Source organism: Callithrix jacchus, chromosome 5 (assembly GCF_049354715.1).
Source record: "Callithrix jacchus isolate 240 chromosome 5, calJac240_pri, whole genome shotgun sequence".
In the NCBI taxonomy this organism is placed as follows: Eukaryota; Metazoa; Chordata; class Mammalia; order Primates; family Cebidae; genus Callithrix; species Callithrix jacchus.
The window spans coordinates 134,698,414-134,721,512 of NC_133506.1; the positions used below are offsets into that span (position 1 = coordinate 134,698,414).

At 53.7% G+C, this 23,099-nt stretch overlaps 2 protein-coding genes across 3 annotated transcripts in view; both read right to left on the minus strand.

Moving 5' to 3' along the window:
- The window catches only part of TIMP2 (TIMP metallopeptidase inhibitor 2), a 105,833-nt gene extending 83,889 nt beyond the window's left edge, over nt 1-21,944 (minus strand). Inside the window, exon 1 of the mRNA XM_054257121.2 lies at nt 1-21,944. Within this exon, the coding sequence (XP_054113096.2) occupies nt 1-270 (270 nt within the window). The 5' untranslated portion in view covers nt 271-21,944.
- The window catches only part of LGALS3BP (galectin 3 binding protein), an 8,380-nt gene continuing 6,784 nt past the window's right edge, over nt 21,504-23,099 (minus strand). For both annotated transcript variants that reach the window (XM_008997849.5, XM_008997848.4), the window contains exon 6: nt 21,504-22,980. In XM_008997849.5, coding sequence (XP_008996097.2) covers nt 21,849-22,980 — 1,132 coding nt within the window. In that variant the 3' untranslated portion in view covers nt 21,504-21,848. The remainder of the gene's footprint in view (nt 22,981-23,099) is intronic.

The following is a 23,099-nucleotide window of genomic DNA, read 5'->3' on the forward strand; positions in this document are numbered from 1 at the left end:
CTTTCCCAGTGACGCTCTCGGGACACTGTCATTCTTGGAGGCTTTCTTGACTGTGCTCAGCAAAGCTTTATGTGTCAGTGCTGCAGGATGGGGCTGGGTGAGTGGGAGGAAATTGCACTTGTAAAAGTTAACCTTGGGTAGAAAAAATAAATAAATTAAATTAAAGAAAAGTTCACCTTGGGCAAAGAAAACAAGAGCGGCTGTGTCTCCAGCCACAGGCTTTTGCAGTAACAAGGCTGAGTTCACGGCCATGAAACGTGCTGATAACATAAAGGCACTGCGTCATCCGTCCTTCCTGCCCTGCCCCCGTGCCCCACACAGGTCCTACAGAGACTGTCTATTGACAATTTCTGCCAACGGCCCAGGGAAGCAGCGGCCGCCTGTTGTCAAGCGGATTGCATCCTCTGGGCTGTGGGAGGCCTGAAGAGGCTCTGAGCACGAGGCCGGGGAGGCAGGGTGGCCCAGGCCCTTCTTCCCACCTTCCACCAAAGCCACATCTTAGAGGACTCAGCCACAACACGGGGGTGGCATTTGGATTTTGAAAACAAGTGACTGGGCTGGGCATAGTGGCTCACACCTGTAATCCCAACACTTTGGGAGGCTGAGGCAGGCAGATCACCTGAGGCCAGGAGTTCAAGACCAGCCTGGGACACATAATGAAACCCCATCTGGATGTGGTGGTGTGCACCTGTAGTCACAGCTACTCAGGAGAAGCAAAGAAAATTGAATGGCTGGGCATGGTGGCACATGCCTGTGATCCCAGCACTTTGAGAGGCTGAGGCCAGCGGATCGCTAGAGGTCAGGAGTTTGAGACTAGCTTGGGCAACACAGCAAGACCCCATTTCTACAAAAAAATAAAACAACTAGCCAGGTGTGGTGGCACGTGTAGTCCCAGCTACTTGGGAAGTTGGGGCAGGAGGATCACTTGAGCCCAGGTGTTCAAGGCTGCAGTGAGCTACGATCACGCTACCACACTCCAGCCTGGGCAACAGAGTAGAGCCCTGTCTCTAAAAAACAAAAAACATAATAAAGAAATAAAACATAATGAACCTTGCCATATTCAGAAGCAGAGAACATGTTTTATAACATAAACACCTAAAAATTCTAGATGAATACCTATACTTGTCCTCATTTATTTTCTCTCCAAGTATGAATTTTTTAAAAAAAACTTTTTTATAGAGACAGGTGGGAGGATCCCTTGAGCCTGAAAGGTTGAGGCTGCAGTGAGCTAAGATTATGCTACTTCACTCCAGCTTGGGCGTCAGAAACCCTGTCTCGGAACAAAACAATAGAACAGTGTCTTTTAAACAGCAGTTCATGACTCTTAATGGTTATAAAAGAAATACTTATTAGAGAAAGACAGAACTCACGCCTGTAATCCTAGCACTTCGAGAGGCTGAGGCGGGAGGACTGCTTCAGCCCAGGAGTTTTCGACCTGCCTGGGCAACATAATGAGACTCTATCTCTACAAAAAATAAAAAAAATTAGCTGGGCATGGTGACATGCACCTGTAGTCCCAGGTCCTCAGGAGGCTGAATTGGGAGGATTGCTTGAGCCTGGGAAGTCGAGGCTGCAGTGAGCTGTGATCTTGTCACTGCACTCCTGCCTTGATAACAGAGACCCTGTCTCAGAAACAAAGCCACCACCCCACTCCACACATAAGCAAAATCAACGTCTGTCACATGGCATCAGATCACGCCTGTTCTGGTTGCATATGAGTACACGCTGCATCCACTAGGTAGGAATGCAATGCTCTTGCTTAAGATACTCTCAACTGTGTGTACCCAACTCACACAGACTTAGAAAAGTAGGTTTCCTTGCTCACTTCAGGGAGGGAGATGTGGACATCCTACAAAGCTGTCCCCTCCTCTGGCCATCTGCTTCCTTCTCAGATTGGATCACCTCAAGGTCGCAGAATGGCTGCCAGTACAACCAGAGCTCGGGCTTCCACATTCAAGTTGCTTTCTTCAGCCGCAGGCCGGAAGTCTGGAACTTGGCTCTGAAGTGGTTAACAGCATAGGCTCAGAATCATATAGATCTGACCTCTAATCTTGTCTCCATTGTTTTCTGGCCTGTGACCTTGGGCAAGTTACAAACTTGAGTTTCTTTCTTTTTTTTTTTTTAGACGGAGTTTCGCTCTTGTTACCCAGGCTGGAGTGCAATGGCGTGATCTCGGCTCACCGAAACCTCTGCCTCCTCAATTCTCCTGCCTCAGCCTCCTGATTTGCTGGGATTACAGGCACGCACCATCATGCCCAGCTAATTTTTTGTATTTTTAGTAGAGACGGGGTTTCACCATGTTGACCAGGATGGTCTCAATCTCTTGACCTCATGATCCACCTGCCTCGGCCTCCCAAAGTGCTGGGATTACAGGCTTGAGCCACTGCGCCCGGCCCACAAACCTGAGTTTCTATAAAGTGGGAAGAAAAATCATTCTAGTGTCACTGAGCTGTGATGAGAATTGGGTGAACAAATATTAAGCACTTAGCACGGCCCCGGCAGTGCAGTGAGCAGTGAGAATGCTGGCTGCAGAGGGTCGGTGTCTGCCTCAGGGCCCTCACATGGGAAAGGAGATCGGCTCCTCTCCCTTCTCTGGGGGATGCTGCTGGTTTTGTTTGGAATCCACACCTCCCCTAGACACTATGTGGAGAGCTGAATCTACCCCAGCTCCATCAGTGACACATGTCCCATCTGCTGGCCTTGGTTATGGGTCTGGTGCAGGACAAGTGGCCCAAAGAGACTTGGTGAGAACGGGGGAGACATCTGCTGGGGACTGTGGCAGAAGGCGTTTTCTGAGATGGACACAGCAGCTCCCACGCCACACACACTCAACGGGACCTTGACACTCCTCCCAAGAGCGGTGGGGTATGCAGCCCTACCCCTTGAATCCAGGCAGGCCTTTGTGACCACCTTAACCACCGGTCTATGACAAGCGGTGCTGTGTGGCTTCCAAGGCCGCGTTATAAAATGCCATGTGCATCTGACTTGTTCTCTGACCCAGTCACCCTGCTGTGAGGAAGCTTACGCGGCCCCCTGTGAAGGTAGCCAAGGCCCCCATTTCTGCTTTCTTTATTTTTGAGATGAAGTTTCACTCTTGTCATCCAAGCTGGAGTGCGATGGTGCGATCTCAGCTCACCACAACCTCCACCTCCCAGGTTCAAGCGATTGTCCTGCCTCATCCTCCTCAATAGCTGGGATTACAGGCACATACCACCATGTCTGGCTAATTTTTTTTGTGTGTGTATTTTTAGTAGAGACAGGGTTTCTCCATGTTTGTCAGGCTAGTCTTGAACTCCTGACCTCAGGTGATCCACCTGCTTCGGCCTCCCAAAGTGCTAGGATTACAGGCATGAGCCACTGTGCCCAGCAGAGGCCCCCATTTCAAAGCCCTGGTTGAGTTCCCAGCTGATAGCCAGCACTGTTTTTCAGCCACGTAGGTAAGCCATCTTGAGAAATGGATCCTCCAGTTCCCAGGTGAGAGGCCCCAGCTGATGCCACGTGGAGCAGATGAGCCACCCTTGCTAAGCCCTGCCCAAATTGCAGATTATGAGCAAAATAAAAGATCCTTTTTAGCTTCTAAGTTTTGGGGTAATTTGTTATATATAAATAAATGAACACCATGGAAATTCCGGAAAAGAGGCTCACTCCTACCTTTTATCTTTTCAGGGTCTCACGCTATCACCCTGGCTGGAGTGCAGTGGTGTGATCGTAGCTCACCGCAACCTCAAACTCCTGGGTTCATACAATCCTCCTGTCTCCACCTCTGGAGTAGTTGGGACTACGGGCTCATGCCACTCCTGCCTTTTGAGTGTTGTGGTGTAGAGCCTGGAGTCACTGCAGCCACTTTGCCACCATGAGAGAAACTAGTATGAGAATGAGTTGCTGCTACAGAAGGCGTAAGAGGACCCAAATCTGGTCCTCTGGACATGGTTGAACCGCTGGGCTCAACTGGCATGAAGTCCACCCAGCTGGTGTACTTTAGTTAATATGAGTAAAAACACCCCCTCCAAAGGGTGAGCATTTCTAAGATTTGTGACTTATAGTCCAAAGCATCAGAACTAATATCTCTCTGTCCCTAACAGAGAATCATCAGCTGGGTTTAAGCAGAGGGAAGTGTCTCCATGTGGTCCTTTATTTTTTTACCCAAAGCTTTAAAGTGAGATTTTGACAACACATGAGGTACTTTAGAACAATAGCTTTGGTGGCTCCACAGGGCTGTCCTGGAGGGGGCTGGGGAACGGGGACACCAGCCAGGAGTCTGCAGGAAAACTTCTAGGCAGGAGAAGGTGGGGGTCGAAGTCATGGAGCCGGAGGCCGGCATTGCAGAGTGACAGGGCAGGGCTGTGCGTGACGGGACACAGCAGACCCCACCTCTGCTCCATGGAGAGATGCATGAGCCCTGAGCGACTGGGGATGGCAAAGGAAACCGCCTCCTCTTCCCAGAGAGGAAGCCTCTCGCTCCCCTTGTCCTCACTGCCTGGCTGGGAGGATCCACCAGAGATCGCCCAGGAGGATTTTGGAAAAGGCCCTAAAGGAAGGCAAAGCTTCTAGGCCCAAGTGGCTCTCCCTTTCCAGCCACTGCCCGCCCCCTGCAACTGTGCTTGGTCGGTCCCCACCCAGCTGACCTCAGCTGAGCCAAGACCGGCTAGGACCCCGCCTCCAGTGCCCCACACAGCTGGGAGTTGTTGCTACAGGCCCTCAGATGTTTACCCAAGGGCCTGCCCTGCCTTTGTGTTCTGCTGGCAACACAGATTCTTAAAGGGCTCAGGCTGGTTTCCCTCCCCTGGGCCTGGGGGACCCTCCTCTCTCTGAACCTTCCCAAGAGTCCCCTCCAGGCCCTGCTGTCTCTAAGGAAACCCCTTTCTGTGGGGAAGGGGGGCCGGAGTTTGGACAGCTGGGGCCAGGTGGCCAGCCCCTGGGGCCCAGGTCCCCCTGACTGTCTGGGGTGGCCCTCCTAACTGGACTCCCTTTCTCCCATGTCTGGGAGGGCATTCACCCCCACCTGGGGAAGTTCAGGGCAAGCTCCTGAGACCCGCTTTTCGGGGATCCCTCCTGCCAAGGTCTTCCTGGCCAGGCCTCCTCTCTGATTGGGCAAATAAACACAGAAACCTCAGGGTTTGGGGAACCCACAGCCCCAGAAGTGCCAAGCTATGCTGAAATGCAGAAACCCTTTTTAAGGGAGCTGAAGGTTTTAAGTATTTGAAGGAATTCTCTGAACTCGTAAGAGACCAGGCAGGCTGTGGATATGTCCCATGGATCCAGCAAGCCCGAGGGTGCTGCGTGCTCCTGCAGGGTGGGAGGAGCCAGCGTGGCCCATCAGGTGATCAGCGGTGGACCCTCCGAGTGGCTCCCCAGGCCGGGACCATGGAGGAGGGCAGAACAGGTCCGCCCAGGCCTCGGTGGGCTCAGCACCTGCGGGTCCAGCTCTTCTGCTCTCCTCCTGAGCCCCAGCCAAGGAACGCCTTAAGATTGTGGCAAAGCCTGAACCCCAAATGTGGAGCACTGCCCATAATCAGACGGGGGCGAGAGAGAGCTTGTAGCCAGGCCTGGAGCAGCATTGAAATGCCTAACCTGGGGCTTGGAAAGAGAAAAGATTCCCGCAGGACTTAGCGTGGAGCCTGCCCTTCATGAACATCAGTAATGACAAGAAAAGATGCTGGCTGGGCGCGGTGGCTCACTACTGTAATCCCAGCACTTTGGGAGGCTGAGGCGGGAGGATCATCTAAGGTCAGGAATTCGAGACCAGCATGCCTAACGTGGTAAAACCCCGTCTCTACTAAAAATACAAAACATTAGCCAGGCATGGTGGCGCACATCTGTAATCCCAGCTACTCAGGAGTCTGAAGCAGGAGAATCAATTAAACCCAGGAGGTGGAAGCTGCAGTGAGCCAAGATCGCGCCACTGCATTCCAGTTTGGGTGACAGAGCAAAACTCTGCCTCAACAGTAACAAAAAAAAAGTAAAAAGAAAAAAGAAAAGATGCATAAACATCCCACCATCTTAATTTAAAAAACCATCACTTGTTCAAAGACTTCAGATTCCTTTCACTCAGTATTGATAACACCCTGGAAGAGAGGTCAGCAGCCCACATGACAGAGACCAGAGCCGAGCTGCAGACAGGGAGGCCTCCTGCCTAGGATCACACAGCCAAGAGGCAGGTGGCCAGCCTGGACTTGTGACCGGAAGCGGCATCTCACCACCTTTTGCAACGGATCCATCTGGAAGCCAGAGGTCACGTTGCTCGCCTGGCTGTGATTGCACAGCGAGAGGCAGGTGTGGCCTCGGGCTTCGGGGTAAGACCAGGGCAAGCAGGGCCTCGGCTTTGGGTTGGGGGCTTTAAAATGGGCCCAGGACTCCTCTGAGCCTCCTGGAGAAACCAGTCTCATAGAATAGCTGCCCTCTAGGATGAGAGGGCAAGAGGGAGGGGGTCGCTGAGGCCTCCCTGAGTGCTGAGTCCCCTTGCAGGCTTGGGAACGACCCCAGTGAAAGCAGGAGAGGAGAAAGCCAGCAGCCCCAGGAGACGGTGAAGGTCAAAAGCAGCCCTGGTTACCATTGCTAGCCAGCCCCCAAATCTTTGCGTTGCCACGGCAACACTACTCCTGCGCTACCCATCCCCGCACGGGGTCTGCTGTGACTGAAGCAAAAAGCGGCTTCCGTGAGGCTCCTTAGAAAGGGACTGAGGCTGTGTAATGGGGACCAGCTGCTCAGCAAATTACAAACACGCAGAAGAATAAGGCCCTGCTGGCAGCTAGAGTTCCCCAGCCCAACCCTCCCTGCATGCAGTTTCTGCTGGGGGCAAGAGAGCAGCCCCCACCAGGGAAGCCGTCCGCCCACCTTTCCCACCCCTGACAGCCTCCCCAGAGCCCAGCAGTCCTGACCTCAGACACCCGGCAGGCTCCCCGACTTCCATGTCAGCTCCCCACTTTGTCCTCTGTTGAAAAGGGGACAGGGGCAGGGAGACAGCCCAAACGGAGCACAGGCCATCAGAAGGGTACAGTGGGATAAAGGCGTCCCTAGCGTTCAAAGCTCCCAGGAAATTCCAATACACAGCCCCAGAGGTGAATCACCGGCCTCAACCCAGTGGGTTTTATACTCATGTGGCACCAGAATTCCAGGAGGGCTCTGAAGAACTGGACGCAAACTCACCCCGATTCCCTGGTCTCCAGTTCAGTCAGACTGGGGTGTTCCTGAGAATCTTCACCGCTGACTGGTTTCTGGGCACCGGGATGCTGCTGATTGGAACCCCACTTTGAGAAGCACTGGTTACCTCTGCTCTGAGGGTGAGCAGCAAGGTTCCTGCATTTCACGCCTTTTTTACTTCCTCCACTTGTGACTCAACCAGGATTCATGTTGGGAGTTTTGGGGATTTCCTTCTTGGGTGTAGATGTAGGGAAGGTGGACATAGGTCTATACGGACCTTCTGTTTCAACGCATAGGTTCATTCATTCATTCAGCAAAGACTTAAGGGCTAACCATGTTCCCACCGGGTGCCCGGCTTCCCCAGAAGCAGATGGTGGGAAAGATGAATTCATTCTGGCTGTGGGAACACAGGTGTGCTTTGGTCACAGGGTGGGGCTGAGACTTGGATGCCTGAGAGGCACTCTCAGAGGTCATGAAGGCTAAGCCCCTAGTTCCCAGAGTGTGGCGGGAGGACCAGAAGCATGGCCGTGGCTGGAGCACTTAGAACTGCAGACTCGCAGGCTCCACTTAGTAAGGGGTCAGTGGCCTGAGGGTGCTCAGAGGTTGAGAGAGCCCCAGAAGCATATATAGAAATTAACCTGGTAAAGAAGAAAAAGAATGTTCCAGCCCGGCCAATGTGGTGAAATCCCATCTCTACTAAAAATAAAAAAATTAGCTGGGCAGGGTGGCAGGCACCTGTAATTCCAGCTACTGAAGAGGCTGAGGCAGGAGACTCGCTTGAACTCGGGAGGAAGATGTTGCAGTGAGCCAAGATTGAGCTACTGTACTCCAGCCTGGGCAACAGAGTGAGACTCGGTCTTAAAAACAAACAAATGAACAAAAAGAATGGTCTAGAAGAAGAAGTCATATGCATGCGTTACAATAATTTTTTTTTTTTTTTGAGACAGGTTCTCCCACTGTCCCCAGGCTGGAGTGCAGTGGTGCTATCTCAGCTCACTGCAGCCTCAATCTCCCTGGGCTTAGGTAGTCCTCCTGCCTCAGCCTCTCAAGTAGCTGGGACTATAGGTACACAACACCATGCCTGGCTAATCTTTGTAATTTTTGTGAAGGTAGGGTGTCACCATGTTGCCCAGGTGGATCTTGAACTCCTGGCCTCAAGAGATCCACCCACCACGGCCTCCCGCAGTGCCCAGCTGAAAAGAACTTGTCAACCAGAGCCCAGATTTCTGGGGCTAGGTGATGGGAATGGGGAAGCATCTTTCTTTGTAAATTGACTATCAGGGGCTTCTATCGGCCCCTTACCTGGGGTGGCCAACCCTCCCAGTTTGCCCAGGATGGAGGGCTTTCTGTTGGTCATGTTAAAGAAAATGATGGCCGGGCGTGGTGGCTCACGCCTGTAATCCCAGCACTTTAGGAAGCTGAGGCAGGTGGATCACCTGAGCTCAGGAGTTTGAGACCAGCCTGGCCAACATGGGGAAACCCTGTCTCTACTAAAAATACAAAGATTAGCTGGTGGCAGGTGCCTGTAATCCCAGATACTCAGGAGGCTGAGGCAGGAGAATCACTTGAACTCAGGAGGCAGAGGTTGCAGTGAGCCAAGATCCCGCCACTGAACTCCAACTCAGGCAGCAGTGTGAAACTCTGTCTCCAAAAAGAAAAAATTCAGTGACACCTATGGGAGCGCAGTGAGGCCGACTTACTCAGGGCCATCTTAACAGGCACAGGGACCTGCACTGGGGGCCTGCCATGGTGAGGTCGGCTCAACTCGAATGTAGCCCAGTCAAGTGGATTTCCAGCCAGGGAGCAGGGTGGGGGTCGGAGCAGGGAGTTACTAAGAGGAAGCATGGAGGTCGGGGATTCCAGCTAAACCAACCTAACAGGATTCTGGCTGAAGGCAGGCCAGGGTGACCAGACATCGCCTGAGGAACGGTAGAGGATGGGGCTTCTTGGTAAACTGACTTTGCAGGAATGGCAGAAACTGGATTTTACAAGGAAGCATGTAGGGCCCGGGAGCAGGTTTGGGAGCCGAAGCTAATGTGCCCAGGGCTTTGTCTTCAGTGCCTCCACCTCCAGCTCTGCCTGGGGATGGTGGAATGACTGACCTGATGGATAAAACTGGGTGTCGATTTGCTAAAATCCCAAAAGCAGGTCTGCATTTAGAAAGTGCTGGCTCCTTGAGAAGACTGGCCTGGAACCTGGAGACCAGGTGGGCTCCTTAAACAGATGATGGCTGAGCGGTGTCACCTGGATGCTGGAAGTGAGCAAGGAGGCAGCAAAGCACTGTCTCTTGGCCTGTCCCCAGGTCAAAAGGGCCAGTTGCTTTGACTTGAGAGAGGGAAAGGATCCTAGAAGTCATCAGGGCTTTTACAGCCAAGGAGTCCGGGGGAGGGGAGAAGGGACTCAGCTCCAAAACTAAGGACTGCACCTCTGCTCCCAAGCCCCAGTCTCAGGAGCTGCTACCTCCTTCTTAAAGTGCCTGGCAGGCCTCCAGGACGGGATCCGTCCAACGCCAGCCGTCTTGTCTCTGTCCCACTCTGTTAGAAAACACTTCCTTATATGAAGCCAAAACCTGTCTTTTCCACAGTTTCTTTGATTCGGCTTCTCGCATCTTTTTAAGATGCTGTGATGAGTGACTCACTCAAATCCTCTTACCAAGCCCACCAGCAGCATCCTCACCTTGACTGAATTTGCTGTTTCTAAGGTCAAATTTGCAGCCACTTCCTGATGCCTCCCATGGAGGCTGGCGCTAGTCCCCGATGCAAGGAGGTGGTCACAGCCAAGGGAGTCACCAAACATGGAGGTTTGCCAAAGTTATGTCAAAGAGCCTGGATCCCAAAGCAAGCCGTCTCCCAGGAAACAGCTCGAGACGTTCAGATTCTGAATATCCACTCCACACACGGCAGCGGGGCTGGAGATCTAAGCACATTCCTGTGAGAGAAGCAGCCCTGGGGGCCCCTATGGGTTCTGACTTCTGGGAGCCTTGCAGTGAGAGGATGGGGGTGTGGGAAGGTCCCCCTGGGAGCCAGGACTCCACCCCACACCCAACTTCCACCTGGCTGCCAGCAGGATTTGGATTAGAGAATGCAAGTGATGGCCAAACAGCCTGGATTCCTGGAACCCTGAACAGCCTCCTGTGGGAGGAATTCCATCCCCCAGAAAGATACTTCTGCGTCCTGACCACTAATACCTGTGGCTGTGACTTTATTTGGATAGAGGGTCTTTACAGATACCATCAAAGCTCTTAGCCGAGCACAGTGGCTCATGCCTGTAATCCTAGCACTTTGGGAGGCCAAGGCAGGCAGATCACCTGAGGTCATGAGTTTGAGACCAGCCTGGCCAACATGGTGAAACCCTGTCTCTACTAAAAATACAAAAATTAGCCGGGTGTGGAGGCGGGTGCCTGTAATCCCAGCTATTCTGGTGGCCGAGGCAGAGAATTACTTGAACCCAGGAGGTGTAGGTTGCAGTGAGCCGAGATTGCCCCACTGCACTCTAGCCTGGGTGATAGAAGGAGACTCCATCTCAAAAAAAAAAGGGATCTCAAGATGAAATCACCCTGCATTTAGGGCAGGCCCTGAACCCAGTGGCTGGTGTCCTTGCAGGGGAAAGGAGTGGGAGATTAGAGACCCAGAGAGAGGAATGCCACGTGATGCCAGAGGTGGAGGCCAGTGTGGTGCATCCACAAGCTGAGGATCGCCAGGAGCCACCAGAAGCTGAGAGACAGGGCTGGGACAGATCGTCCCTCAAAGCCTCCAGGAGCCAGCCCTGCAGACACTGTGATCTGAGACTCCTGGCCTCCAGAGCGGGGAAAAGGAAATTCCCATTGTTTTAAGCCCCCCAGGAAATGTCTGTTGCTTGGGCGGCCCCGGGAAACTGATACCAAGCCCCCCATTCCTGTCCCTTCCCCAGAGTCAATGTGAGCATCACGTAACCCCAAGGATGTGAGGTGGCTGGGAAAGGCGGCCCTGCTTTGGGGGGCTGAGGGGTCAGAGACCTGGCAAGCTTGGGTGAAGCAGAGATCTGCAGGCCGGATCCTGGCTGCCCGCACTTGAGCCAGTTCTCATAAGGAGGCAGGGCTGGACAGCCTGACTCAGGCCCGACCCACCCTGCCTGGCCCTGGGCATTACAGTGATGACCCCGAGTCCAGCCCTTGGGATGGGCTGACCTGGTCCTCCTGAGACCCCACTCCAACTCCTCAGAATGTTGGGCTCTGCCCAAACCATCTCTGGACACCTCCCTCCTCTTGTCTCTGGGTCACAGTGCAGGGTCAATACCCCGGCTGCGTCCCCCAAGCCAGGCTCCAGCTCTTCTCCCTCCCTCCTGGCAGTCGTGCCTTTCTCTCCACCTCTGCTGTGGTCTGTTTATCTTCTCTCCTCCCATTAGACTCTAAATGAAAACTGTCTCTACTTCTGACACCCGGCGTGTGGGCTTGCCTCCCCCATACCGATAGTTCTGTTTTTTTTATTTTCCTGAGACAGTGTCTCACTCTTTACCCAGGCTGGAGTGCAGTGGTGCCATCATAGCTCACTGCAGCTATGCGATCCTTCCACCTCCTGCCACCACGCCCTGCTATTTAAAAAATTTTTTTTGTACAGATGGGGTCTCACTATGCTGCCCACGCCGGTCTCAAACTCCTGGGCTCAAGAGATTCTCCTGTCTCGGCTTCCCAAAGTGTTAGGATTACAGGCGTGAGTTAATTCGGTCCTGAAACTATCCAGAGTTAGCACAGACCTTTAGGTTAGGAGTTCAAGACTGCCCCCCACATCAGACCCCGAGGACAAGCAGAGGGTCCTCAGCTTACCCACATTTTGGCCCAACTTGGCTACAAACTGGGGGCTCCCAGGACCCCCTCCTCAGGTTTTCAGGTTTGGTGATTGGCTTTTTTTTTTTTTTTTTTGAGACAGAGTTTCCCTCTTGTTGCCCAGGCTGGAGTGCAATGGCGTGATCTCAGTTCACTGCAACCTCTGCCTCCCGGGTTCAAGCAATTCTTCTGCCTCAGCCTCCCAAGTAGCTGGGACTACAAGCACGTGCCACCATGCCTAGCCAATTTTTGTCTTTTTATAGAGACGGGGTTTCACCATGTTGGCCAGGCTGGTCTCGAACTCCTGACCTCAAGTGATCTGCCTGCCTCAGCCTCCCAAAGTGCTGGGATTACAGGCGTGAGTCACAGTGTCCGGCCGATGACTGGCTATTGGTGGCTGCCACAGCCTCCTCCTCAGTTGTGGTGAGTTGCTATGGAATGGCTCACAGAACCTTCCTTAGGGTCTTGGGTTGGTGATAAAAGATGCCAGATGGAGACACACACAGACCAAGGTCCAGAAGGGTCTGGAGCAGGCGCTTCTGTCCCCATGGAGTGTGTGCTGTGCCAGCCTCCCAGCTCATGGGTTCATTCATCAACCTGAAGTTCTCCAAGCCCCTTCTCTTAAAGCTTTTATGGAAGTTCCACTATGTGACCATGACTGATGAAATCATGGCCACTGGTAATTGACTCAATCCCTGGCCCCTCCGCCTTCCTGGAAGTCAAGGGGTGGGTCTGAAAGTTTCAACCCACTAATCCCATGGTGGGTTCCTGGGGCAGCATCCCCCATCCTGAGGCTTGCTAGGGACCACCAGTCACCTCATTGGCATTACTAGGGATGGTAGAAAGGGGTTCCTTATGAATAACAAAAGATGCTTTTCTCAACTCTCACTTAGAAAATGTCAAGGGTTTTAGGAGCTTTGTGCTGGGAACCCAGGAACTCAGAACAAAGACCAAATAGAATATATATTTCTTGCTGGCTGTGGTGGCTCATGCCTGTAATCCCAGCACTTTTGGAGGCTGAGGTGGATGGATCACCTGAGATCAGGAATTCAAGACCAGTCTGGCCAACATGGCAAAACCGTGTCTCTACTAAAAATACAAAAGTTAGCCAGGCGTGGTGGTGAGTGCCTGTAATCTCAGCTACTTGGGAGGCTGAGGCAGGAGACTCCCTCAAACCCAGGAGGCAGAAGTTGTTGCAGTGAGCCTAGATCGTGCCACTGCACTCCAGCCTGGGCGATAGGGCGAGACTCCATCTCAAAAAACCCCCACAAAAACAAGAATATCTATTTCTTATTTGATCACAGGCTGACTGAGCCCCTGGGAAACAGAGCCCCCAGTCCTCTCTCTGGTAACCCTGAGCTCGGCCTGGAGGAACCTCCGTGAGAATCTCCTGAACTGGGCTTTTGAATGCACATGCTCGAATGCACACATGTGGTGAATGCCTATGTGCAGACAGAACTCGCATGTGACACTTGGAGTGCTAATGCAAGCGTGGGAGTGGTGGAAGGAGGCCTGCATTCTTTCTTTGCATTTTGCAACTTCCACATGCTTGGCTCCAAGCTCCTGGCTTTGCCCCAGTGACATTCTTTCAGAAGACCAGCTGCTGCCACATCAAACCATTTCTGTCCAGCTCTCACTCAGGCCCAGGGCCTGCCGCCTCCTTGGGCCACACAAGTGGAGCACGAGGAAGCCCAGCCCTTTCAGCGAGTTTGTGAGTGTATTTGTGCAAGGGTGTGGCCAGAACCTGTGTGTGAATGCCTGAACAGCCAGGACGCTGCTGTTAAGAAACATTTCACTTCATGAGGGCACACAGCGTTTCCGATGTGAAAGGGTCATCCGTGATTCCCCTCCCCAGCAAAGGTGCTAACACAGGTCACATGCCCTTCTCCTTCTTAGCCAAATCCATATCAAACCAATTCTTGTGGCAAAAAGGATGGATTCCCCAAGTTCCTCCACTGAATCACCCCAGGCTGCTGCCCAGTGGGATGGTTCCCTGAAGGCACGTACAGGTCATTTGGGGAAGGAGGAAGAGTGGGGAATGGAGACTCAATAGACAGCCAGTGGACCATCTGTACAGGATTGTTCTGCAAGTTGCTCTTTTGAAAAACTTGGGCCAGGCCGGGCAGGTGGGATCCTGCCTGTAATCCCAGCACTTTGGGAGGTTGAAGCGGGCAGATCACGAGGTCAAGAGATCGAGACCATGTTGGCCAACATGGTGAAACCCTGTCTCTACTAAAAATACAAAAATTAGCCGGGCATGGTGGCGCGCACCTGTAGTCCCAGCTACTCAGGAGGCTGAGGCAGGAGAATTGTCTGAACCCAGGAGGCGGAGGTTGCAGTGAGCCGAGATCACGCCATTGCTCTCCAGTCTGGGTAACAAGAGTGAAACTCCATCTCAAAAAAAAAAAAAAAAAGAGCAGGAATGCCTACTCGGTGTCCATAGAAGTCAGAATTAGTGGTTACAGGGTGGAGTTCTGACCTAGAGAGCCTTCTGGGGTGAGGGAAAGGTTCACTATTTCTATCCGAGGGGTGGTGCCAGCAGTGTTTTACATGTAATGCAACAATTAACTGAGCTCTACGCTTCCCTCCTGTGTACGGTGTGTGTAATATACTAATAAAATTGTTTGTAAAATTTCACTTGGGCCGGGCACAGTGGCTCACGCCTGTAATCCCAGCATTGGAAGGCTGAGGTGGGCAGAGGTTGGGAGTTTGAGACCAGCCGGGCCAACGTGGAGAAACCTCCATCTCTACTAAAAATACACACACAAAAAAATTTTGCCAGGTGTGGTGGCACGTGCCTGTAATTTCAGCTACTCGGGAGGCTGAGGCAGGAGAATCTCTTGAACCCAGGAGGCAGAGGTTGTGGTGAGCCGAGATCGCGCCATTTCACTCCAGCCTGAGCAACAAGAGCGAAACTCTAAAAAAAAAAAAAAAAATATATATATATATAAAATAAAATTTAAAAACCTCACTGGCAGGTAGGGTGCGGTGGCTCGTCCCAACCCAGCACTTTGGGACGCCCATGTGGGAGGATTGCTTGAGCTTAGGCATTGGAGACCAGCCTGGGCAGGATGGCAAGATCCCATCTCTAGAAAAGCTCAAAAATTAACTGGGAGTGGTGGTCCCAGCTACTCAGGAGGCTGGGGTGGGGGATCACTTGAGCCCAGGAGGTCAAGGCTGCAGTGAACTATGATCACACCATTGCACTCCAGCCTGGGCGACAGTGAGACACTGTCTCAAAGAAAACAAAAATAAAGAGGCACTCAGTCTTGGGATAGACAGCTAGGAAAAGTTTTTGTCCTTTCCTGCTACCTTCTTTTTCTACCTGAAGGGAAGCGGTGATGGCTGGAATCTCAGCAGCCATTACAGATCATGAGGGTAGGCTTGTGGGTGGCAGGCATGCAATAATGGTGTACAAATGAAGTCTACCTCCAGAAGGGACGCCTTCTCCCTTTTATGTGACAGAAAATAAAGAAAAATGTTATATGAGCCCCTGCCATGCTGGGCTTTCATTATAGAAAGCTGAAGCTAAATATAGCCAGTACAGGTGCATGCATGAGAGATTTTGGCTTTGTGCGCTAGCTTGAGCAGCTGGGAATGGTACTAATTATCTTCTCAATTGCTTGACTGAAAATTGGAGGCCTGGATGGCTCGTGAATTCCTCAGTGTGTCATAGAGAAAGGAATCCAAAGCACTGAGGAGCCAGGAAGCCTGGAGTGCGTGCCGTGTGCCGTCAACTGCTGTCCTCTGGACAGACCCAGGAAGCCCTCCTCCCATGAAGCCCAGGGAAACATGCAGGGAAGGAGGCACTGGCCTCCAGGAAATGCCCTGTGGCTTCTCTGTGTAGGTCAGAGAGGCTATCTGGAGATGCTGAAATTGAAAGTGCTTCCTGGCCGGGCGCGGTGGCTCACACCTATAATCCCAGCACTTTGGGAGGCCGAGGCGGGTGGATCACGAGGTCAAGAGATCGAGACCATCCTGGTCAACGAGGTGAAACCCTGTCTCTACTAAAAATACAAAAATTAGCTGGGCATGGTGGTACGTGCCTGTAGTCCCAGTTACTTGGGAGGCTGAGGCAGGAGAATTGCTTGAACCCAGAAGGCAGAGGTTGTGGTGAGCCGAGATCGTGCCATTGCACTCCAGTCTGGGTAACAACAGGGAAACTCCATCTCAAAAAAAAAAAAAAGAATAGGCACTTGACTACTGAGCTGGGGAGAGCCATGTCCAAGTTCTGTCTTCCATGTAGCTAGCACGTGTTCAGAGTAGCAGTGCTGGGCACACAATGACTCACACCTGTAATCCCAGCACTTGGGGAGGCAAAGGTAGAAGGATTGCTTGTGCCCAGGAGTTCAAGACCAGCCTTGACAACATAGTAAGACCTCATTTCAGAAAAAAAAAAAGAAAAGAAAGTGCTTCCTGACAGCCATGGGGAGGAGGGGCATGGGACCAAAACAGGCTGGCACCTTGCAAAACCCTCACCTCATCTGTAGCATTCAAAAAGCTCATGATCAGGGCTGGGCCAGGTGGCTGACACCTGTAATCCCAGCACTTTGGGAGGCTGAGGCAGGCGGATCACCTGAGGCCAGTTCAAGACCAGCTTGGTCAACATGGTAAAACCCTATCTCTATTAAAAATACAAAAAATTAGCTGGGGGTGGCCTGGGGTTGGGGGGTGCTTGCCTGTAATCCCAGCTACTCGGGAGGCTGAGGCAGGAGAATCGCTTGAACCTGGGAGGTGGAGGTTGCAATGAGCTGATTGCACCACTGAACTCCAGCCTGGGCAACAGAGCGAGACTCCAATACAAAAACAAACAAACAAAAAAAAACCAGAAAGAAAAGAAAGGAAAAGCTCAGATCCGGTGAACAGGCACTTTGCACCATTACAATAGAGTCCCGGCCGCTCACCCAATTCCTGGATCACCCCGAGCCCTGCAAAGGAAAGGTGAAAATCTCTTAGAGAAAGGACCCTGTAATAAAATGAAAAGGACTTACAGTACCAAGAATCCGCTTCCTGGCCTTCCCCAAAGGTCCTCCTGGCCGTTAACCCAGTGACTGAGCTGCAGGGCAGGGGCTCCGGGGCTGAGGATGCGGTGAGGAGCCTCTCCTGAGTTACACCAGGTGAAGGAAGACACGCCGCTGTTTCAGGTGTGGCTGGCTGGGTAAATGAACATGGCCCTGCACGTGGATGCAGCAGGTGCTGATGGCAATTCCTCCCCCTCCCTGTCTGTCTCATGCGTGTGCACACACACGCCTGCACACACATGCGTGCACACACACATGTCCTGCCTTAGGAGTGCACTGGCTATTTCATTCTGTCTGCTTCCTGCCAACCCATGACGCTGCAGTCGTCACACTGGACCAAAGTGAACACCAGTGGGAGCCCTATATGTGTGCCCCTTGGTCCCTTAGAAGCAGGCCCAATCTCGGCTAGATCCCTGTGAACTTTCGAGGGGACACATGCCCTACTTGGGGAGTGGCTCCTGTCTCTTTACTAGAGACCCAAGTCTGGTGTCAGAGCATGAGGCCACCCGTCTGTTAGTGCAGCTGCCCTCCCTGTGGCCTTAGGATCCGAAAGGCCAGGAGGAGGAGATTGAGATGCAGGAAGCTATGCTGAGGGGCCTGAGGGGCCTGTGGCAGGCCTGCTTGGAGGACCACCCAGGAGCATGCAGCGGTTTGGAGCTGAGCAGGGCCCTCCTTGGCAGGAAGACTCACTCCTTCCAGCACCACCAGCTTTGGCCCAAACACTTGAGCGTGGGTCCTGAGCTGCCCTCCGTGAGCTGGAAGGACACAGGTGGACGTGGCCCTCAGGAGCGTGGGCAGTCCCTCGAGGCACAGGTGATTGGCATCTCACCAAGGTCTCCCCACCCTCTACCCAGGGCACCTGAGGCCTCCCCCAGGGCCTGATGGGGCATTCCCTAATATCTGTGATGGAGGTGGGAGAAAATGCAGCCTGTTTCAGATTGGACTGAGGGCTCATTCCAGATGGGAGTGGTCTGTTGCCTGGCAGAAAGGGACCTCGCTTTGGGCAGAACCCTGAGTGGTCAATCTCATTTTCTGTGTGGCGGGTGGAAGGAAGTGGGCCTGGGTCTTGTGACCTGTGGAAGCGGCTCAGGGTTTGGTAAGATGCCAGGGCTGGAGGGAGGAGGGTGGAAGAATCAGTACCTGTGAGCTTTGGGAAGACGGCAGGGACAGGTGTCTGGAAATAGCTACGGAGGTTCGGATACTTCTGCCCCCTGACTGTTCCCTGAAAGGCCCCATGGTGGTCTCATGCTGGGTGCCTGCCCCAGCATGTGGGGACAGATGTGCCTCCCCAGCCTCCAGGGCCTGCTCTGCTAAGAGGTGGCCTGGCAGGAGGGAGCAGGGCTTTGCTGCCGCATCACCAAGGCTGATGGGAGCAGACCTCATGCTCCATGGCCCTCATTCAGTGCCGGCTCCCTGATGGCTGTGGCTTTCAGCCAACCCTTTCCATCGGAGGAGGCAGCCACTCGCTCCCCAGGAATCAACACTTACTCTAGATCTAAATGCCTCCAATCCATACGGCACTCAGTGCCACCAGCCCTTCGCTGACCAAACACCTTTCTCACCCTCCCGGCCACCCACACAAATGCAGGTGACTCAGCAGCTGCAGCCAGGCTGCAGCCTTGTGGTCACCTGTGTCACCCATCATGCATTCAAGGGCTCATGAAACAGGAAGGCTGGAACGAAGCCTCAGGCTCAGGAGGCTGGTGAAGGGCAAAATGCAAGAGCCTGGCTCTGCGGACGTGCTGGGCATCAGATGAGCCAGGCCCGGAAGTCCCGGCCTCCAGATTGCCCCGTGCATCCTCTCACCACTCACTGGAGACAAGAAGACGCTGTCCTCCCCCTGCGGACGCACCAGCTCGCATAGCCCATCTGTAGTTCTTCCTGTTCAGAATGCGCAGGTGTGGGTCAGGTGCCCTGAGCAGCACCCATCACCTGGAGCAAAGGTTCTACCTGGGCTCTGCTGGCACAGGGGTTCCACACCCAAGAGAAGAATGTTTCCACTACAAGATATCTCCACATCCCCTCGAATTGGCAGTGAAGATGGGGATTCACCTCTGGGACCACTGTGCCCGTGGGTGAGCAGGTGAAGAAGGGAAGAGTGTTTGGGAGGCTGGGATGGTTGGTTCTGACTCTCCCGGGGGAACAGGGCTACCGCCCAAAACTGCAAGCAGCACCGAAGGACTCAAGTGATTTCTCACACCCCCGCATCTACCAGCTCCGCGCAGGACTACAGCTTCCTTGCAGGCAGGACCCCGGGGCTCAGAGTTCTCTGGAAGAAAAACTCCAGTTACCTTTCCTGGCCCTGAGATGCCAGGGAGTGCAGAGCAGGAGAGAGGAGAGCTGCTGTTGGCCTGGACTGAGTGGAGAACTGGAGGCTGTGATTCTGGTCTCTGCTGTGTCTGCCACGCCTCCACCCTGACGTCATGTTTCCTTCTTCTTCCTGATCTCACTGTGGTTTGTCCCCAATAGAGGCGTTGGAGGTGGTCCATGGTGCAATGTAGCCCATCAGCTGCTAAAATGTAAACAGGATCAAAAAAGAAGTCGGGGAGGTAGGCGGGTCAGAGTGGCGCCTGTAATTCCAGAATTCTGGAAGGCCAAGGTGAGCAAATGGCTTGAGCCCAGGAGTTCGAGAACAGCCTGGGCAACAACATGGCAGAATCCCGACTCTACTAAAAATAAAAAAATAAAAAAATCTGGGCATGATGGCTCACGTCTGTAATCCTAGGACTTTGGGAGGCCAAGGCAGGTGAATCGCGAGGTCAGGAGTTCCAGACCAGCCTGGCCAACATGGTGAAACCCCGTTTCTACTAAAAATACAAAAAATTAGCTGAGCGTAGTGTTGAGTGCCTGTAATTCCAGCTACTCAGGAGGCTGAAGCAGGAGAATCGCTTGAACTTGGGAGGCGGAGGTTGCAGTGAACGAAGATCGCGCCACTGAACTCCAGCCTGGGTGACAGAGCGAGACTCAGTCTCAACAACAGCAATAAAAATTATCCAGGCATTCTGGCGCACATCTGTAGTCCCAGGTACTTTGTAGTCCCAGGGGCTGAGGCAGGAGAATAGCTTGGGTCCAGGAGGCAGAGTTTGCCATGAGCTGAGATGGCACACTGTACTCCAGCCTGGGCAACAGAATAAGACCCTGTCTCAAAACAAACAAAAAACATGTGGAGGAGGGGATGTCTTGCCAGGATGGTGAACCTTGGCTGGGTGCACAATCTGGAGGTGGGGGGTCAGGGGAGCAGCTGCCTTGGTGGGCAGGAGGTTTTGTGAGCCTGCTTTTGTTCCCAGCAGTAGCTGTGGGGAAAGGGTAGGTAGGGCGTCTGCCACTGTCTGGCTGTCTAGCACCTGAACCTCCTTGCCATTAGGGGAGCCCCTGTGCCACCTCCTGTTCCAGAGGCCAACACAGTCCACACTCTTGTCTTCCCAGACTCTGGTACAGCGGCAAGCGCCAGCCTGAGCTCGGCCCAGCCAGTGCCTCGTTGGGGACTCTGTGCCTGCAGTGGGCCAGGGAGAAGCCTGGCTGGCAGCAGGCAGCACTCAGTGCCCAGAGCCTGCTATGGCATTATCACGGATGTCCCCCCCCCCGGGCATCCAGTGTGCCCCCAGCCTCCCCTGAGACTCTGTGCTTCCCAGTATCTTTCTAGCACACCTCTCCCCTGCCTCACTCAGCCCCGGCCTGGGTGTCTTTTATTTGTGGTCAAGCATCCTGTTGGTGAGTACTGACATTGTTTCCAATTTTTCACTCTTCCAAGGCTGAGATGAGTCTCTGTCCCCTGTCCCTGTGCACACGGATATCCAGAGTGAAGCTTCCTAACTCCTGCTGTTCTTTCTTCTTCCCTCAGCTTCCACAGTCCGCTGTCTCCTGGTCTCCACCACCCAGCCTGGTCATGTCTTCCAGAGACCCGACCACTCCCGGAGGTGCAGCCCTGACCTTGCCACCTCAGCACCCTTTCCTTCCTGTCAGACATGAGCAGGGGGTCATGCTCTCAAAAGCACACACACTCATAGGCCCAGCGCAGTGGCTCATGCCTGTAATTCCAGCACTTTGGGAGGCTGAGGTGGGCAGATCACCTGAGGTCAGGAGTTTGAGACCAGTCTGGCCAATAAGGTGAAACCCTGTCTCTATAAAAACACAAAAATTAGCTAGGCATGATGGCGGGCACCTGTAATCCCAGCTACTCAGGAGGCTGAGGCTGGAGAATCACCTGAACCCAGGAGGTGGAGGTTGCAGTGAGCTGAGGGTGCACCAGTGTGCTCCAGCCTGGGTGACAGAGACTCCATCTCAAAAAAAAAAACAACCCACACATCTATGCACCCACAATCACACACCCACGTGCACACACTCAGAGGCACGCACCCTCTGCTTGTGTCACACTGTGTCACTGCTCCAGGCTGGGATGTGCTTCCTGCTCCCTGTCTCCCCCACTAGCCCGCAGCTTCATGAGGACAGGGACTCTCCCTCATTCCCTGCCCCCCAGAGCCTGGAACACCCGATGTCCCAACACGGTATAGACCCAGTAACACTTTCTGTACAAACAGATGTAGCAACCACAGTGTAACTGTAATGATCTCAGAGCAGTGACAAAGGCAAACTGAGTGGGGGGGTGGGGTGGGAATCCCAGAGCAACCTCGACCTCGAGGGCGTCTTGGTGCTTCCCAACCTGGAAACTGGTGGGCTGGTGGGAGAACTCCTGGTGCACACTTGTGGAAGCTTCCCAGTAATTTCTACAAGCTGAGCTCTCGGGGGAGTAGGGGGACATCTGGTGGCCGGTTGTTGAAGGTTGTTGCCGAGAGGAAGGGAGCCAAGAGAGAAGCCTGCAGCGAGGGCATCCTGGGCTTCTTGGGTTCTTACCACCCTTGCTCCTGCCGGCCCCTGACCCACGCCATCTAGTCCACGCCCGAGGAGTTGGTCAGGTAGAAGGGGCGGATGACTGTGCGGAAGCTGCTGAAGTGCCCTGCTGGGCAGGGGAAGAAAGAGGTGCCCTTGGAGCTGTTGGTGTCCAGGGCGCTGGGAATCTCGGCCTTCCGACCCTCGAAATCAGTGACGTCTGCCACGAAGAGCCCTTCGCAGAGCATGAGGGCTTTGTTTTCGTAAGCGATGGTACTATCTGAGGGGCCCGACTTGGTGAGGCCCAGGACAGGCAGCTCGTCCGAGGAGCATGAGAAGCCATAGTTCCAGCAGCTCTGGATGGTGGGGAGGTAGACCAGGGACCAGGACACCCACTTGTCCTGGAAGAGGAAGCTGGGGTGTTGTGGGGTCTGGAAGGACTGGTAGGGGTAGTAGTATCTGTAGTCGAAGGGGGCTTGGATGGCATTAGCAGAGTATTTGAGTGAAGAACCCACTGTGGGCCGATAGACCAGCTGTGACTTCCGTGCACTCCAGCGACTGTCCGTCACAGAGGCACTCCAGGTGGGCGAGGTGTAAATCCGGGGCTTGTAGGCATCCTCAGTGAGGTTCAGGCCTTTGTACCGGGCCAGCAACTGGAAGGGCACGGTGTGGAACTCCAGGGCCTGCAGACTCTTCTTCTGGAACAGGGCCTCGTGGCTCCAGTACAGGGACAGGTTGAACTGCAGCTCAAAGAGCTCCTGAGGGAGCATCATGGGGAAGCGGACCTTCTCCACCAAGCCCTCCAGCTCCTCGTGGGAGGCATGCTCCTCCCAGCTCCAAGTGTCCACGGCCTTCAGCAGGGCCAGCTCGCTGGGCACAGCCAGGTCGCTCCTGAGCAGCAGCAATTGGAGCAGGTCTGTGGGGACACTGGGCCAGGCCTCAGCCTGTGTCAGGGCCTCGAAGTTCCAGGCCAGGAACTGAAGGCAGAGCTTCTCCAGCAGGGGGTCCCCAGTGGCCACTGCGTAGGCATACAGGTCCAGGGGCATCTGGAATGAGGGGTCCCGGGGGAGGAGGATGGCAAAGAGGCTTCCGCTGTAGCCCTGCAGCTGCTTGGCCCCATAGGCAGAGGCCAGCTTGTGGAAGCACTTAACCGATGACAGGGTGATGTCGATCCTTCGTGAGTAGAAGTACCTGGGAAGGGTGAGGGAGAGCTGATGCCGGCCTCACAGGACAGCAGGGGAGCCCTGAGCCCGCCTCTCCAGCACAGCCATCTGCGGCACACCAGAGTGTGTACAGCGTGGGAGCAAGTA